General features: G+C 40.3%; 1 protein-coding gene across 1 annotated transcript in view; it reads right to left on the bottom strand.

Annotated features, from left to right (window-relative positions):
• Positions 1-16,058, bottom strand: part of LOC122356635 (calcium-activated potassium channel subunit alpha-1-like) — a 159,468-nt gene that overhangs the window by 24,948 nt on the left and 118,462 nt on the right. Inside the window, exons 4-5 of the mRNA XM_043255571.1 lie at positions 6,035-6,128; positions 5,805-5,916 (exon numbers count right to left, since the gene is read on the bottom strand). Coding sequence (XP_043111506.1) covers positions 5,805-5,916; positions 6,035-6,128 — 206 coding nt within the window. The remainder of the gene's footprint in view (positions 1-5,804; positions 5,917-6,034; positions 6,129-16,058) is intronic.

The following is a 16,058-nucleotide window of genomic DNA, read 5'->3' as shown; positions in this document are numbered from 1 at the left end:
CTTTTTAAAGACAATCCTTCAATATATTCAGTGTTGATATAAACGGGTAAGTTTTATCAAAAAAATATTTTATACAATATGTGTCTGCGTCAAATCAGCCTACACTAGAACAAATCAATCTCTAATAAAATTCATTTGTGTGTGTGTGTGTGTGTGTACATCCTTCTGACTACCAGCTGTAGAGTTTTATGTTGGAGTGATTTCTCTGAGATATTCAGCCTGTATGTCCTGTACAGAACACATTCAAGGCTTTTTAAAGATACCAAATGATTGGATGTTTCTCCGTGACCACTACCTCTCCTTGGTCTTTAAATTTTCTCACATTAATTTTAGTGGTCAAGTGTAACACCCTTATGGTAATAAGACTAAATTTTTAAATTAATATTTGTATATGACAAATTTTCGAATTGTTTGTCATAAATCAGCATCCAAGGAAAATGTTAAGGGATTTCAAAGTAAAATATGACTTTCTGTTATAAAACAGAACATTGATTTCATAACTGTCCACTGTAGAAGACACCAGGACCTAAAGCATGTTTATCACACATTTATTAAGCTTTAAGTTACATCTTAAGTGACAGTGGATCTAATCATACTTATATTAACTCATAGCCATTGTAAAAAGCGCTATACAAATAAACTTGAATTGAATTGAATTGAATTTGTGAACTCATTCTCTCAGATGACCTGGGTATGAACGTCACTGGTATACATGCACATTTTGCTGTTTGCTTCCGATGTATTATACTGTATATATTCCATGTGTTGCATTTTTGTTCAATTAAAGAGGGGTTTTTTTGCTTTTTGTTTAATGTTTAATCTGCTTGGCTAAAAAAAAAAAAAAAAACCCGGAAGATAACACAGCTACATTATCCCTATCTACATTATGCATCACTAATTTGCCATGAACCTTTGTTGAACCTGACGGCGTGTTTGTGGCTCAGCAGCTGAGAAGCCCGTGGCACGGGAGGCTGGAGAAACAGGATTCGGGAGAGTAGGCCAGGGCTATGCACTGAAGCAGGTTTAATGGACAGATGCTCATTCAGACTCTTTCATTCACATCTCAAAGACCCACAGCATGTCACGTGTGTTTCAGTCACAAACCACTGGTCCTTTTTTTCTCAATCAGGGAATACTGAACATGTGTAAAGAGGGATAAAGGGTTGCCGGGATTACTCGCCGCTCGTTTCTCCCAGAATGCATTTGTGCGTGCATGTACTGAAGCTTGCCACGTGAGAGAGGGCTCTATATATGAAAGAGGCTTAAAGCATAAATTAGTTTCCTTCGCTGATTTTTCTTCCTCTGGTCATGCGACTCATATTCCTAACTGAGAAGCTTCTAGTTCAGGTCATCCAGTTACGTAGCACAATACTGATTCAAACCACCAGATGGCAGTGGAAAGCAATATCCACAGTCAGGATGGACAGGGACCGCTGATGGTTTAGGAATCACCCACTGAAAACAAATACCTCCGATGTGCATCCACTGATGTACTTCTGTACCGATTTATCAAAAACAGCACCCAAAAACACTGAAAATGCTAATAGACTTATATGCAGATACTCATTTATTAACATAACTATGATTTAACTATTAGCAAGCGCAACTTTTTAAGAAATTAATACTTTAAGCGAGGACAAAAGGACTTCCATTTCAAATAAATGTTCTTTTAAACTTTCTGTTCATCAAAGAATACTAAGATAAAATGTTAAAAAAAATAGCAGCACGTGTTTTTAACTTTTATAATAATAATGCATGTATATCGAGCAGCCAATCAGCATATTGGAATGATTACTGAATGGTGCTGAAAATTCAGCTGTGTTTCACAATAATTAATTACATTTTAAAACATGTTAACATTAAAACTGTTATTTTAAATTGCAATAATATGAATATTATTCTTATATGATTTTTTTTAATAGCACTGTAACGATATTACTGTATTTAATATATATTCTTTACATTTATGTATTTAATTTTATTGTTTCTAAATGGTTTCTAATGCGAACTATACCATATGACATGCAGACAAAAAAAAGAGCACAAGACTAATTAACAGTACATCATTGCAGCGGTGAAATGGTGAAATAATAGTAAAATCCAGAGTGAACCTAGTACTCTCCCGCTGTACACATACCCTTGATTAATATGCACCGGATCTCCTCACATAAGACCCTCTGATTACTGCCTTCTCTTCACAGACAGCTTTTGGAAGAGGACTTCAGCTCACAAAACGTCTCCATTTCAGAGTCAAGTACCTGTTGTTAATTGATTGCGAGGATGAAGGAAGCTAGTGTATTATAAACAGCCTCATGTTAATCCATACACAACCCTCGTGTTTGAAAAGATGCTCCTGAACAGCTTCTAGAAGATTAATTCCTATTTCCCAGTAGAGAGTCTCTGCATACCCTTCAAATTAACAGCACGTTCTCCACCGCTTTCATCAAGCTCCAATTTTCAGAAAAGGGAACAATACAGCAGGTTCAATCATGTGCCGGGGTCTCTGATAGTCCCTACAGATGCACGCTCAATTATGACCCATCCTATTTGGAACCTGGGAGTATAGAAAACAATAGTTCACGTGGCATAAAGCATAAAATAAATGATCTGGCTATTTTTAATTTGATTTTGTCCTGTACCCTTAGTCTGGGAACTGAGGGCCTGACAACTCTTTAATGTTCATTTAAATGAATATACCTCTGACGTGCAGGACATCATCATTATGTAACACACGATCATAGTAGTCCCTTCATTCAGACATTACTGAACTGACATTGCTCTAGATTTCGTATGCCGGATGTTTCACAATCTTTCATCATGTCTGAGGAACTGTCCCTCTGTGCTGGAGAGCGCTCTTTGGTCTTTGAGAGGCTTTTATTCTGCGTGACAGTCCCATAGCATTTCCCCAGAGGGACCAGGAGTGCATTCATTTAGTGAAACGTATACAATATATTATAACATATTGTATTAAAAAAACGTATAAAATATTGCTCCTACGTGCAAATAAAAACAGTTCAGCCAGTCTCTACAAAGAGTCAAAATGAATGTCACATTTGATTAGTCACCAATTTTAAGTACATTACCACTAAAAACATTTGTCAGTACACTTGTGTGGTTTTACAATGATGTCTTATTCTCATTAACCCCTTTTTTTATTATACATTTTAGTCTTTAATGCAACGATATACAACAACATCATTACTTCATGCAAGTTGTTTGTTGTTTTCTAACTAATATCTGTTAAACTTTATTTGAAGTTGTTCTTGTCACAAGGCAGTGTTTTCCCTGACATTATTTTAGGGGTGGGTTGCCCCCCCGAAAGGTCACGTTAATTTATTTTCTCTATAGCGTCACATCACAACTAAAGTCATTTAAAGTTTCCTTTCCTATAAAACAGGTCAATACCTTGTTCTAACTAAATAGCCTTGTGTTATTTATGTTATTCACACGACGGCATCTAATTTCAGTGTATCTACATTACATGGGTGCGTTCTCTGTATCACGCTCACACAAGAGAGCACACTCTTATTTGTAAATATTAAGCCACAAAAAGGCTCTTTAAATATAAACTCCACGCGTGTTAAGTCACTCTCTGTGTTAATGAATGGCACAGATGCACGGCTTTGTGTACTACTGTACTGAAGCATGCGTGACGCTTCCGGTGATATTAACATCTGCCGTCTCAATATGACCACATAAATGCCTGAACATCTCCACAGCTGCTCTTAGCGTCACGTCATGAGCAGTTGATCGTTTCATTCGAGTAAAACTATTCTTACAAAAAATGTACAGGTATTCAAAGCAACCCTTCAAAATAAAAGCACGGTTTATTTAATCAATTTTTAATTGTAACATTAAATCCCATTTATTTTCTGGAAAAAAATGTAAATAAAATTCATTTCCAGAAAATTAAATTCATGTTTTGTGCATAAAATTAAATGCCAATACAGAATGTCTGAGGGGGAAAGAAAAAGAATTATTTCAGCTAATTTAAAAATAAATAATAACTAGACAAGTTTTTTGATTAATATGTGTGTGTGTGTGTGTGTGTGTGTGTGTGTGTGTGTGTGTGTGTGTTAAATGCTTAGCACAAATTCCCTACCTGACCACAGGTCACTTCACGGTTTTTCCCCCCACTTTCTTTACTATATGGTTAGGGTTAGGACTAGGGTTTGGCTTAGGCTTACTTTCATGTAATTATATATAATTTATGGTTATTATAATAGTGCGTGTAGCGTAACAAGAGAACAGCTTAAAATAAAAAATCTTACCAACCTTAAACCTTTAAATGGTAGTGTATAATATACCATAGAGTCCCTTTAAAGCTCAGCACAATTAAGGCTTGAATCATTTTATCTAACTCTCAGCCCATTTGAATTCATTACATTTGATGTTTCACCACTGAACCAATTGGTTTCGTCAGCTGGACTAAACGTCAAGACTGAAAGTTGAATTTCTTCAGACTCAAATTCGACATCCTGTAATGTTTTAATCATGATGCTTCTCCGAGCATCAGGTGAGTCAACACTCAGAAGAAATTGTGGACATCTGTGAAATTAAGGAACACACTCTAATTACAAAATTGGTCCGGCTCCAAGCCATTATACTCCTAATGGTTTAAAGCTTTTAACGAGTTTGGTGCTGAAACTTTCTCAGCATTTGTAAGTGAATAATTGTTTACATATGCCGCTCAGCCAAACAGCTGTTATTAGGCGAATGTTGATAGCAGCTTTTATTTGATTTTCATTTACTGGCTTGGTAGGGAGGAACACCATTAAAATTACAGATTTTTTGATCAACTGCTGCTTTTCTAATGCATTATTCAAAACAGCACCATGGCAGAAGATGACAGTTTTCTAAAGCCGGCTACTGAAGTGCTAAATTATTAACTAGTGGTTTTTGATGAGTTTAAGGAAGGACAACATTCTTTTTACAGTTGTTTTGGAAAGCACCAATGACACAGGTGGTGTAACGGTTACGAACAATTGCATTTAGAGTAACTGTACATACTGTAGGCTAAAACGGTCCTGCTTTCTTCGCCAACAGGATACACAAGCATACACACAACAGTTGCGTCTCACCTGTCGCTCACCCTAGCTCTGACAAAAACACATCGACACAGACTAAGGTTGTGTACTGGCTTCTCAAAACTTAATACAGCAATGAACACGTGCCCTTTCCCAGATGTCATCCTTCTGTAGCATCCCAAAACAGTCTAGTTTAAACACTGTAAGCTAAACTTAAAAAGCTGGTTTAGGTTGGTTTATGTTTATCAGTGCATCTCGTGCAAGGTTAAGAAAGCATCCAGAGCCCAAAATGTCTGGCCATCAAAAGCCTGTTCAAACCAAAAAAAAGTATGAAATGCTAAAACTATGAAATGTCAATAACCTTTTATTAAATGATAGGAGAATGGAAAAGTGCACAACTATACCAATAACGTTGCTGTGGGATGACGTGGTGTGAATGGGCCTGTTTAACAATTAAAGTCTAAATTATGTCACATTCCTGCAATCCTTCCCAGCTTCTTCGTCACCTAAGCTCCACTGTCATCTTTGCATTTTGTCTAGTTCCTAAGCCGTGACATTTCGTAGCTATTCCTGGGTTTCCCGCGACAGAGAGCGACAACAAACCAAGGCAGCTGGGCTTAATAATCATAAAATCTCCTGTTCAAACATCTGCCCTTGTCTCATCATCGGTTTGCCCTTTATCTCGTCCAGCCATGGTTTGAGCTGCTACTGTGACCCAGTGCAGGGACCGACCGGAGGGGTCAGGAGGAAAAGAGAGGAGAACGTCCGGACACTTACCCAGCCAGCTCCTGTTCAGATACACTGACACAAACACGGGCGGTACTGTGAAGAAGTCCACCACGGAGTTCACCTCCAGCCAGAACCACAGCTTATCATTGGCTGCTATGAACTGGAAAATAAAGAAAAAACAAATTACAATTTTTAAGATGAATGAACATTAGAATGAAATGTTTTTGGGCCAAAACGTAGTATTGAGCTCATAGACTGTATTAAATATATGTACTTACGCGCAGGCCGAAGTAGAGTAAGAAGAACACGTTGAATGCCATGTCAATTTGTAACGTGAAGTCTTTGTAGAAATTCTGACAGGATTCTATAGGACTATGGAGAAAGAAAAAGAAATGTATGTTAATTTAATTAAAAGCAAATGCATCAGTTTGGCTTGAAAATATTGTCACCGTGCAATCTTAAACTCAAAATATAACATCATATAAATATGCATATATAATATAAAACCCACCCTTATTAAACTGCACTATTTTCCAGGCTATATATTTAAATTTACCAATGTTTTAAATAGCCTGCTTAAAAGTTCACATACAGCAGAATACAATATTCATTTGCATTAATATTATTTTAAAACCTCACATGCTATAATTTATTTACGAAGCATGCTTTTTGTACTTTTTGTCATGTCTACATTGGTTCTGAACTATGCTATGGAAAAAACAATCAAATATAATTTAAGAAAACTTTTGATGTTCATAGTGTTTTGAATCATAACAAAAATGACAAATTAATGTAATGTGCATTATAATGATCTTGAATGATTTACAATGCATTAAAATATTTATTTAATATTTATATTTAATGCATTAAATATAATCTCAGCGAATCATACTAACTTTTCTTCCTCTGGAATAAGATGATAGTGACAACATCAGGAAAAGTTGACTGAAAAGACATTCTAAAGCACCAGGTGTCCTTAACCACTAGTAAAAAAATCTTAAAATACATACAAGTATTTCTGAATTATTCAGTACATCTGGGATGGTTAAATCAACTGCTGAATGATTCAATTAATTAAAAGGCTTAATTTCATAACAAGCCAGAAGCCTTTGAGCTGAGGTTAATGTGGTGCTGCCCTTTCACTGACATTCTCATTGATCTCATGTAGGAAGTTATTTAGAGCCCAGCCCTTGAATACACCAGGTATAAATAATATAAAAACGCAAGTCAACGCTGCTGAAATAAGGCAAAAGAAGCCTGTAGTTCAATCTTAACTAGGCCTTCATTGTCAGGAGGAGCTTTCGATCAAGTTACAATTAGCCACGTCTCAAAATGCACGACCGTCAACACGTGTACACTGTGAAACACAAAGCGTCTGATCCTTGAGCTCCATGTCACTTCACACTCCGCAATTACAAGAGATCTCCTGACATGTGGCATCCATGCAGAAAGTATCCCTGCTCAGAAATCTTTAACAGCTTCCTCCTTAAGCCACCTTAAGGTCTCGATGTCATTCTCCAGCAAGATCCTTGACAGCCTCGACACTTTCCCAGGCCCTATAAAGTTGTGAGCCGCTCTGAGGTCGGCTGAGAGCATGCTTTGCCAACTAATAATGGTGCAAACTGCGCTCAGGTGCCACGGAGCTTTTAGCTTACACTAGGTGGCCTCAGCTCCTAATCGAGCGCGTGTGGAGGACGTACAGCAATGTCAGTGCACACAGATCTATGCCACCCTGAGGGACGCACGCACTGGGCTATTTCAGGCTCGCTGTGTTTCTTTTTCATCATCTTTTACAAAGAAGAGCTCATTCATGCAGGGAACAGAAATGAATGCATATCCTAAAAACAACCCTGCAATGGTTGTCCCATGTGCTTATGGGCCCAAACATCTCATTACGTAATAAACAATCATCATCATTCATCACTATCAGTGCAATAGAGCTCTGTGTAAGACGAGGCATTACAAAAAATAAACAAAAATAATAATTTCATGCACCTGTCAATTGAGATTGTGTGCTATTATCTTTTTTTTTTTCCTTTTCAAAATATTGAAATATTTTATTTTCTCATGCTCTGAGCCAGAAAAAATGCAATTACCCCAAATTAAAAATCAGTTTTGTTCATACATCAGGTACTCCTAAAATTGCATTTTTTAAACGGTATTTTCTTATTTATTAAGTGATTATGATTTTTATCATTAAAAATCCATTCTTTAAAACGCTTTGGAAAGGTCAAAAAAATGTGTATATAGCTAATGTCTTAGTTGCATATTCACATAACATTTCAAACCAATCAATCAATCAAAGTTAACTTTACAAACGCTAAAGTGGGCCAAAGTGCTGTACATAAAATGTAAAACATAAAATAAAAATATTAAGATGTGTGACCCTGGACCACAAAACCAATGTTTCAAAATTGACATTTATACATCATCTGAAAGCTGAATAAATCAGCTTGGACGAGATTTGCAGAGATACAACTATTTGGAAACTATCTGTGGGTGTAAAAATCTAAATACTTAGTAGATCACCTTTAAAGCTGTCCGAACGAAGTTTAGCGATGCACATTACCAATCAAAAGAGTTGTAATATATTTACAGTATGAAATAGGGTGATTGTTTGAATGGGTGAGCAGTCTGAGTCGGGAACCGAGCTACCGGAGCCTGGAGGGCCATGGGGCGCACACAGCAGGTCTAGGTTAATACAACAGTGACTGATTTAGGCCAAGGCACCATTTCTAAAATAAGAGTGATTTAGCACCTGCAAGGGCACCGGACAGCTAAAACCTCTGTCGGGGCTCTAAAATAGCCTTTCTGTTTTAATTCCTCCTGAGGTGCTCTCTGCACGTACGTCTAAAAGAAGAAAACACACAAAGCAATGCCCCTGTGTTATCTTTCTCTTAATGAAAACAGGAGGAAGTGAAAGCTCTAAGCAGGGAAGACGAGAGACTAAAATTTGTTTAGGAGCTGAGGTTGATATTTGCAGCGGTAGTCACGGCAGAGCGTTCAAACGATCCTCTGTTCGAGCTGGAGAAATGCACAGAGGACTAGCTAATCTTCAAAGAAGCACGCTGAATATTTTTTGAGAATTTCCATCCAGTTCTATCAAATACAAATACACACATGAAGCACACGGTACCGCAAAAGCCAGCCTCCCACATACAGAACTCAATCGCACAAAAACGAATGGCAAGATAAAGAGAGGCGTGTGAATTGAAATGGCACCTCTTATCTGTTTATTGATTAAGCCCCCTCAAAAAGAGATCATGCCGGACTGAGCTTTTTAAACTGCTTTCCTGCCCTCTGCAAGAACTCTGTGTGATTGCCTATGGAAAACTCAGACCCCGTCAAAGCTTTTCTCTCAGTGAGGAGACCCTATTACTGCAAAAAGCTGCAGAGTCAGAGCTGGCCAAACCTCCATCCCTATGTAAATATACGACACTGCGGCCTCTTCAGCAGAGACACAGAGCTTGAAGAATCTTAATAATATCAGTAAATGTTAAATATCGACATTTATTATAAAACTTGCTACTGATCAATAATAAAACATCTGCCTAAATGTTCTCATAAGACAAGACAATAATGCTATTCTGCAGTGACCAAATAAAATGGCCATTCAAACGATCAGCAGAATTTAGTACAATATTATAGTGCCACAGAATCAGCCATTACAAGTGAAGCTTGATATCAAAACAAGTTAATGTTTCATCAGCTGCTGTGATGCATTATTAGAGGTGCATATGACATTGAATCCTGACGCTGAATATCAGACACAGGCATGCATCACAGTCTTGGAGAACATGACCTGCCGATGTCTCTCTTTCTCCTCCTCCTCCTCTCCTCTGTAAAGAACAGGCTGCTGGTGTGTGGGAGATTTTCAAAGCGTAGGGACGCTGCACTAGAATTAAACGGGTGGATTATTCATCCCTGCAATGCGGTGCCAGAATGTTTATTTCTGTGGCTTCTCAGTTGAACGGGCCATGTTTTCCCTGCCCTTTCACAGCGTAGTGTCCTAAAGCCTTTCCAGGTTAATAAAGCTCTGCCTAAAAGCTGTATGTGGAAGCATCCATTCTTCTGACCAGCTTCAAACGTATCTTTCATCTTTCTGACCTCACTGCATTAATAATTCATTAAACCATGTCTCTTTGCACCTTTATCAGTGCTGGGATTGAGCATTCGGTACTATTGGGCTCCGGCATTGCAATTTGTAACTGCGCTAGAGCGCTGATCACCCAAAATGTCATAAGTGGGACACAAAATAAAGGCATCCCTTGAAGGAGAGCTTCCCCTGTTGTTGCCCTACATATTTCTTGCTTCATTGTTCAGCCCTAAAAAAAGACTCTATGGTCTAGGGGGAAAAGTACAGACTGTTCCCATTAAAAATATGACAATGAAACTACAATGTTAAGAAGTTTAACAAAACTACAACACAGCACTAATACATGATGTATTTATACTTGATCTTCATGTAAATGTACTGAACTAGAGCAAGAATGGTACATCCACATTTACTTTCATGACGCCATGAATTCCAACTTTAACTGGCTCTTAAGGTCTTCAGAGTGTTTATTAGCTCATTGATGAGTGGTATCTAGAAAGATTTGGGAGATTGATACAGTGTTGTCGGGTGGTTGGGTCGCAAATATTAGGTGGCCTTAACTATGTACTTACATCAAAAAAATAAGTACAAATACACTTACTGTATTCACATTGTATTTCAAAGCAGTGCTATTGAGGTTAGGGACAGGTTTGGTGGGATGGTTAGGATCAAGGGTGGGTTAAGGTGTAAGGGACGAGAGCAATTACAGATTTAATTACTGAGAGAATTAATTCTCTATTACTGTGTGTGTGTGAGCAAGGTATGACAATTGTTCTATTCCCTTTTCGCCCTGCAGGTGTAGTTTCAGGTTACTCTACTAACTCTGTAGTCTTTCATTCCTTATATAGACTTGCTTTGTCTCTAGTCTGCTAGTTTTGTGAATCTTCAACCCATATATGGAGTTGTCTTTTGTGCTCTCCGTAGTGGGCAGTTGAGGCATGTCCAGCTATGCAATAGAGGTCAACGCCCCATAAGGGCTATATAAGCTGATGGTTTTACTCTCTGTGTTAAGCTGCATTCTGAATAAACCAGATTTGATTTCACTCGTGTGGTTTGTTTCGACTGCTGCTTCCAGGCGCCTGAATTTGTTCTGTACTGCTGATGAACGGACACAGGGGACGCATACACTGAAGAAGAAGTTCTTACAGTTCTGAGGGCTCGTCCGGGATACATCTGACCAGGTAAGAGAAAGTATAGTTTCACTACCTGAGTAGATGTATCCGCGTAAAGTCAATTGTATCGTGTTTGATTAAATTCAGACTAGATTGACTTGTTATAGTACGTGTCCGAGTCATCAGTGGTCAGAATGGGACAAACATATCCTAAACCTGAACCCTCTGAAACACCCAAAGCATGGATGGAACGTTGTGGTTGGGGATACTACACGGTTCCATATCTTGATAATTTGGCGGGATGGACAGCGGGTACCCAGTGGCGAGATTATCCGCGTGAGGGCACTTTCGACCCAAGTCATCTGAAAACAGTTTACAATTTAGTATATGGAGGTGAGGCGACCCTGATTGGGATTACAATTATATGAGAGGAGGATATGACGTGTGGTATAAAATGGCAGAGGTTTGGAGGCAAAAGACGAATGCGTATGTTCCAAAAGCAGTTTTGAAAACTGTACCAAAACCAAAGAAAAATGATAAAGACAAACCATTGACAATGTCTAAACCGTGTGACGAGAAACCGCCGCCTTATGTTGCACCACCTGTGCCTAATGCACCGCTCCCAAAGAATCCGCCCGTGTCGAGCATTTATCCGTCCCTAGCTGCTTTGTCTGGTGAAAAGGAGCGTTGTCACAACACACCCAAAAGAGGGGCCTGACGAGGGTTCTGTAATAGACCCTGCCAGCATGTCCACCTCGCCAGATAATGTAGCTGCGGTATGGGTAGCGAGGAATAAGGGAATTGATATTCAACCACCCTCTCCAAGTGCTCTGAAAGATATCCTGTCTATGCTTCCTGGTGTTGAGAATCCTGTGGCTTTCGTTGATATGTTAATCAGATGCTCGCGCCACTGTCAATTAGTTGGGGCTGATTATAGATTCATTCTGCATAGCAAATTAGGCGCAGCCTACGATGAGAACGCTGTAATTAAGGCAGTACCTGTTCTCGCTTTTGAAATTTGAGCGTAGTTAAGCGCGAGGATTTAACAGAAGGAATCGGGGAAGGAAAGACCAGCAGGAAAAGGACAGTTATTGAATTTGCATGGCGTGATGATCCGGAAGAAATGATGAGTCAACTGAGTGTACAATTAAAAAAGTATCTTTTGGATTTGAAATCTTCCAACCGTGATCTGTCACAAGTCACTAACTGTAAACAGGGCAAGGATGAGACTGTTGCATGTTTTTTCACCCGTTTTTTGGACGTGTGGAAGGAAGGTTGTGGGCGGACTGGAGCTGGACATTAATGAGCCCAACCCGATGTTCATATCTACCTTTATGTCCAACTGCCTTCCAACCCACAAGGATGTTCTGAAGTACCATCTGTGTGACAGACATAACCTGAAGGTTAAAGATGCGGGGGTCAAAATCAGAACTTTAGAGAGTGATGGTATGTTCCCTGAGGTAGGAAAACGCAACGTTGTATGTGTGTCTGTAGCTGGTGGCTATGCACCAGGTACACAAGGAGGATTTAAGAAGGGCAGAAAGCCAGGAAGGTGTAATTATTGTAACAAGCCTGGGCATTGGGCTAGAGAATGTAACAAGCGCAGGGCCAATGAGCAGGCAAGGGCGGGGCAACCCCAGCCCCCGAGAGGGTCCCCACAGATGTATGTGCAGATGTATGCACAGCCTAGCAGTCAGCAGCAACAGCCTCAGGCTCCTTACCAACCTAGGGGCTACGCGCAGCAGCCTGTCTACCGTCCTCAAGAATAGGGCAGCCCACAGAGTTCTGACCCCACTGAAGTTGTAAATTCCGCACTTTTATCTCTTTGTTTTGCTTCCCCCACAGGGCGTGACTTGCCACTCATTGAGTTACATGTGAATGGGCAAACGTACCCCTTTCTGTTGGATACTGGGGCTACGTTGTCTTCTTTGAGGGTCTATGTATAATGGGCCTATATCATCATCATCTGTTAGCTCTGTGGGAATCGATGGGGTGCCCTTCAGGAGTCCTATGACTCCTCCCTTTGTTGTCTTTTGTGTGGATGATCCAAATTGTAAATTTAAGCATCGTTTTGTGTTCATGGCTGACTCTCCTTTTAATTTGCTTGGTAGAGACTTGATGTCCAAACTGTGTTTGTCTCTATCCTTTGCAGGGTCACAGCTTGTGGTTGAAACTACTTCCTCTCCCTCAGCGCCCTTGGTTGCCGTCCAAGGCCTTATAGTTCCTCATAATGTTTCTTGTGTTCACAGCAGCGGCCCTGACTGTCCTTCCCTTACAGCTCTCCCTGACTCGCTATGGGCCTTACACAAGGATGATGTTGGCCTTGTGTCCTGTGTACCATACGAAGACTTAATACAGGCCTGTCGTCTTCCTAGTTTGTTGTCCATCATCAAAACTAAGGGCCATTCTGTCCTTGATACCCTTGAGGCTAGAGGTAACACTTTAGCTGACCATGCAGCCAAAACTGCTGCAGCATCTGGATTGATGCCATCATGGTTGTCGGTCTCTGCTGTTTCGACATCTGTTATGACTAGTAATATGTTACCTGACATAGATATTTGTGCTATACAGGCGGCTGCTACAGAAGCGGATGTGGCGTTTTGGATCTCTGAGGGAGCGTCAAAGAATGACGACGGTATTTTGGTTGACTCTTCCGGCCGTGTGTGTGTGCCAGCCTCCTGTGCCCCGTTCTTGGTAAGAGAGTTTCATGGTGTCACACACGCGCGCCGAAGAGGGGTATTGGATGAAATGACCAATTTTTTGTGCATCCAACATTTAGCCACATATGTTAATTCCACTTTAGACAGGTGCATGGTTTGTGCTATGAATAATTGTTCTAAACCTTTGGCGTCGCATCAACAGCTCCCTCTGCCAGAGGGCCCATTGCAACAATGGCAAGTAGATTTCACACATCTACCTAAGAGGGGCCCATACAAATACCTATTGGTGTTTGTGGACAAATTTTCTAGATGGGTGGAGGCGTTTCCATGCCCAAAGGAAGACGCCCCCACTGTGGTACGATATCTACTCAAAGAAATAATTCCTAGATATGGTATACCACTCGCCATAGACTCTGATAAGGGCCCTGCCTTCGTGTCTAAAGTACTAATGAACCTAATGAAAGAATTGCAGATCACGTGGAGACACCACATTCCATATCATCCTCAATCATCTGGTATAGTCGAAAGGGCAAATCGTACTATCAAAGATAAATTACGAAAAGCAATGCAAACGGTCGGTCACCAAGACTGGACCTCACTGCTACCCGTTGTCCTGGCAGAAATGAGAATGTCACCCCATAAGGGTCTCAACGGTCTATCACCATATGAGATGGTGATGGGACGCCCTTTCCCCGCGCCTTGGAGAAAGGGAGGGTGTGTTTTGGGAGATGGGGGATGTGATGTCCATATGAGTGAATATGTGCAGTTACTGATTGAAGCTCTCCACAAGAATTGGAGCAAAATGCATTCGAGTTCAGCACCTATGCCAATTGACATGACTCACCCTTTTCAAGTGGGTGACACAGTATTAGTGAAACAATTCTTAAAAATGGGAGACCCATTGGACAAAACAAAATATAGTGCTCCTACCAAAATTGTTGCTGTAACTCGAACCGCCGTACTAACTGATTCTTTTCCACAGTGGATCCATGCAACCAGGCTGAAAATGCATCACTCAGCAGTATGAATGTCTAATAGTTTTCTGACCAGATTGTTATTAGCCGTCAACACCTGAACAAGGGGCCACTCTTGTAGGATCATTGATCACTACTGTCACGGGACGGGAGGGGCTGGACGGTGCGCATTACTGGACTGACGACCTGACGACTTCTTACGTAGATTGGTTGCTATTGCACAACAGAGGAGCTGAACACGCAGCGCTGTTGCTGACATAGAAACTGACTGCACATATCCTTTGATTATATTATTTAATTATTATTTGATCAGAATGCAGCTTCTGTTAGTATTCATGATTTTTGTATCATTACAATGTGTGAACTGTGTTTTACCTACTGATAATTTGTTCTGGCAATATGCCAATTGGACAGCTAGACATCACACCAATGAGTCATGTTATGTATGTCAGCAAATCATGTCATCAACTGTATCAGTGTCCATGTCTGTCATGCCTCAAAACAATATAACAACTGTATGTAGATCGCTTAATAGCTGGAAGCCTGCCGTTAACTGTGATGGGTGGAGCGGCACAATGACATCAACACAGGTTCCTTTCCTGAAGGAACATCTTAGGATAAGGCCAATGTTTCAGAGTTATCTTACCCTGTTCAGATATTCCAGCATACCTCACAGCATAAGAAACAGTACCACAGGTTGAAGAGATCTGTAGCTGATGACGTCCCTGAGGAACATCAACTCTCAACTAAATGGCACCGGTTCTGGACCTCTTTGGTGCCCACGTATGGTGTCAGTGATCTGTGGCATCAGACCGAAGTTCTGCACTACCGTCTGGCTAAATTTGTTAATGACACCACAATTGGATTAGACGGAGCGCGGAAGGAGCTGGGTGCTCTGCGTCTGATGACCACACAGAATCGACTAGCCCTGGACATGTTGCTAGCAAAAGAAGGCGGAGTATGTGCTCTGGTTGGTGACCAGTGTTGTACGTGACGTCCCAACTGAGGACGAACCTGCTGGTGCTGTGGGCCATGCTGTGAAGGAAATGAAAAAGGTTGCAGAAGACTTGTATGATGATGAACAAAAGATACAGGACTGGGGTGGGGTATTTTACATCACCTGTTTGGCTGGATGACTCCTTTCTTTACTATGCTTGTACCAATTTTAATAATCGGTTTTGCTGTATGTGTTTTTGGACCATGCATTATGAGATGTTTGATGGATCGTGTGTATGCCACAATTGACAGTATGACAGGTCCTCGTTATACTCCGATGGCCAGAAATTAGGCTCTTCAGCCTAAAAGAGGGGACTGAGAGAATTAATTCTCTATTACTGTGTGTGTGTGAGCAAGGTATGACAATTGTTCTATTCCCTTTTCGCCCTGCAGGTGTAGTTTCAGGTTACTCTACTAACTCTGTAGTCTTTCATTCCTTATATAGACTTGCTTTGTCTCTAGTC

The sequence above is a fragment of the Puntigrus tetrazona genome, chromosome 13, assembly GCF_018831695.1.
Source record: "Puntigrus tetrazona isolate hp1 chromosome 13, ASM1883169v1, whole genome shotgun sequence".
NCBI classification, from domain to species: Eukaryota; Metazoa; Chordata; class Actinopteri; order Cypriniformes; family Cyprinidae; genus Puntigrus; species Puntigrus tetrazona.
Note: the sequence above shows the minus strand (reverse complement) of the source record. Positions and strands in the feature narration are given on the sequence as shown.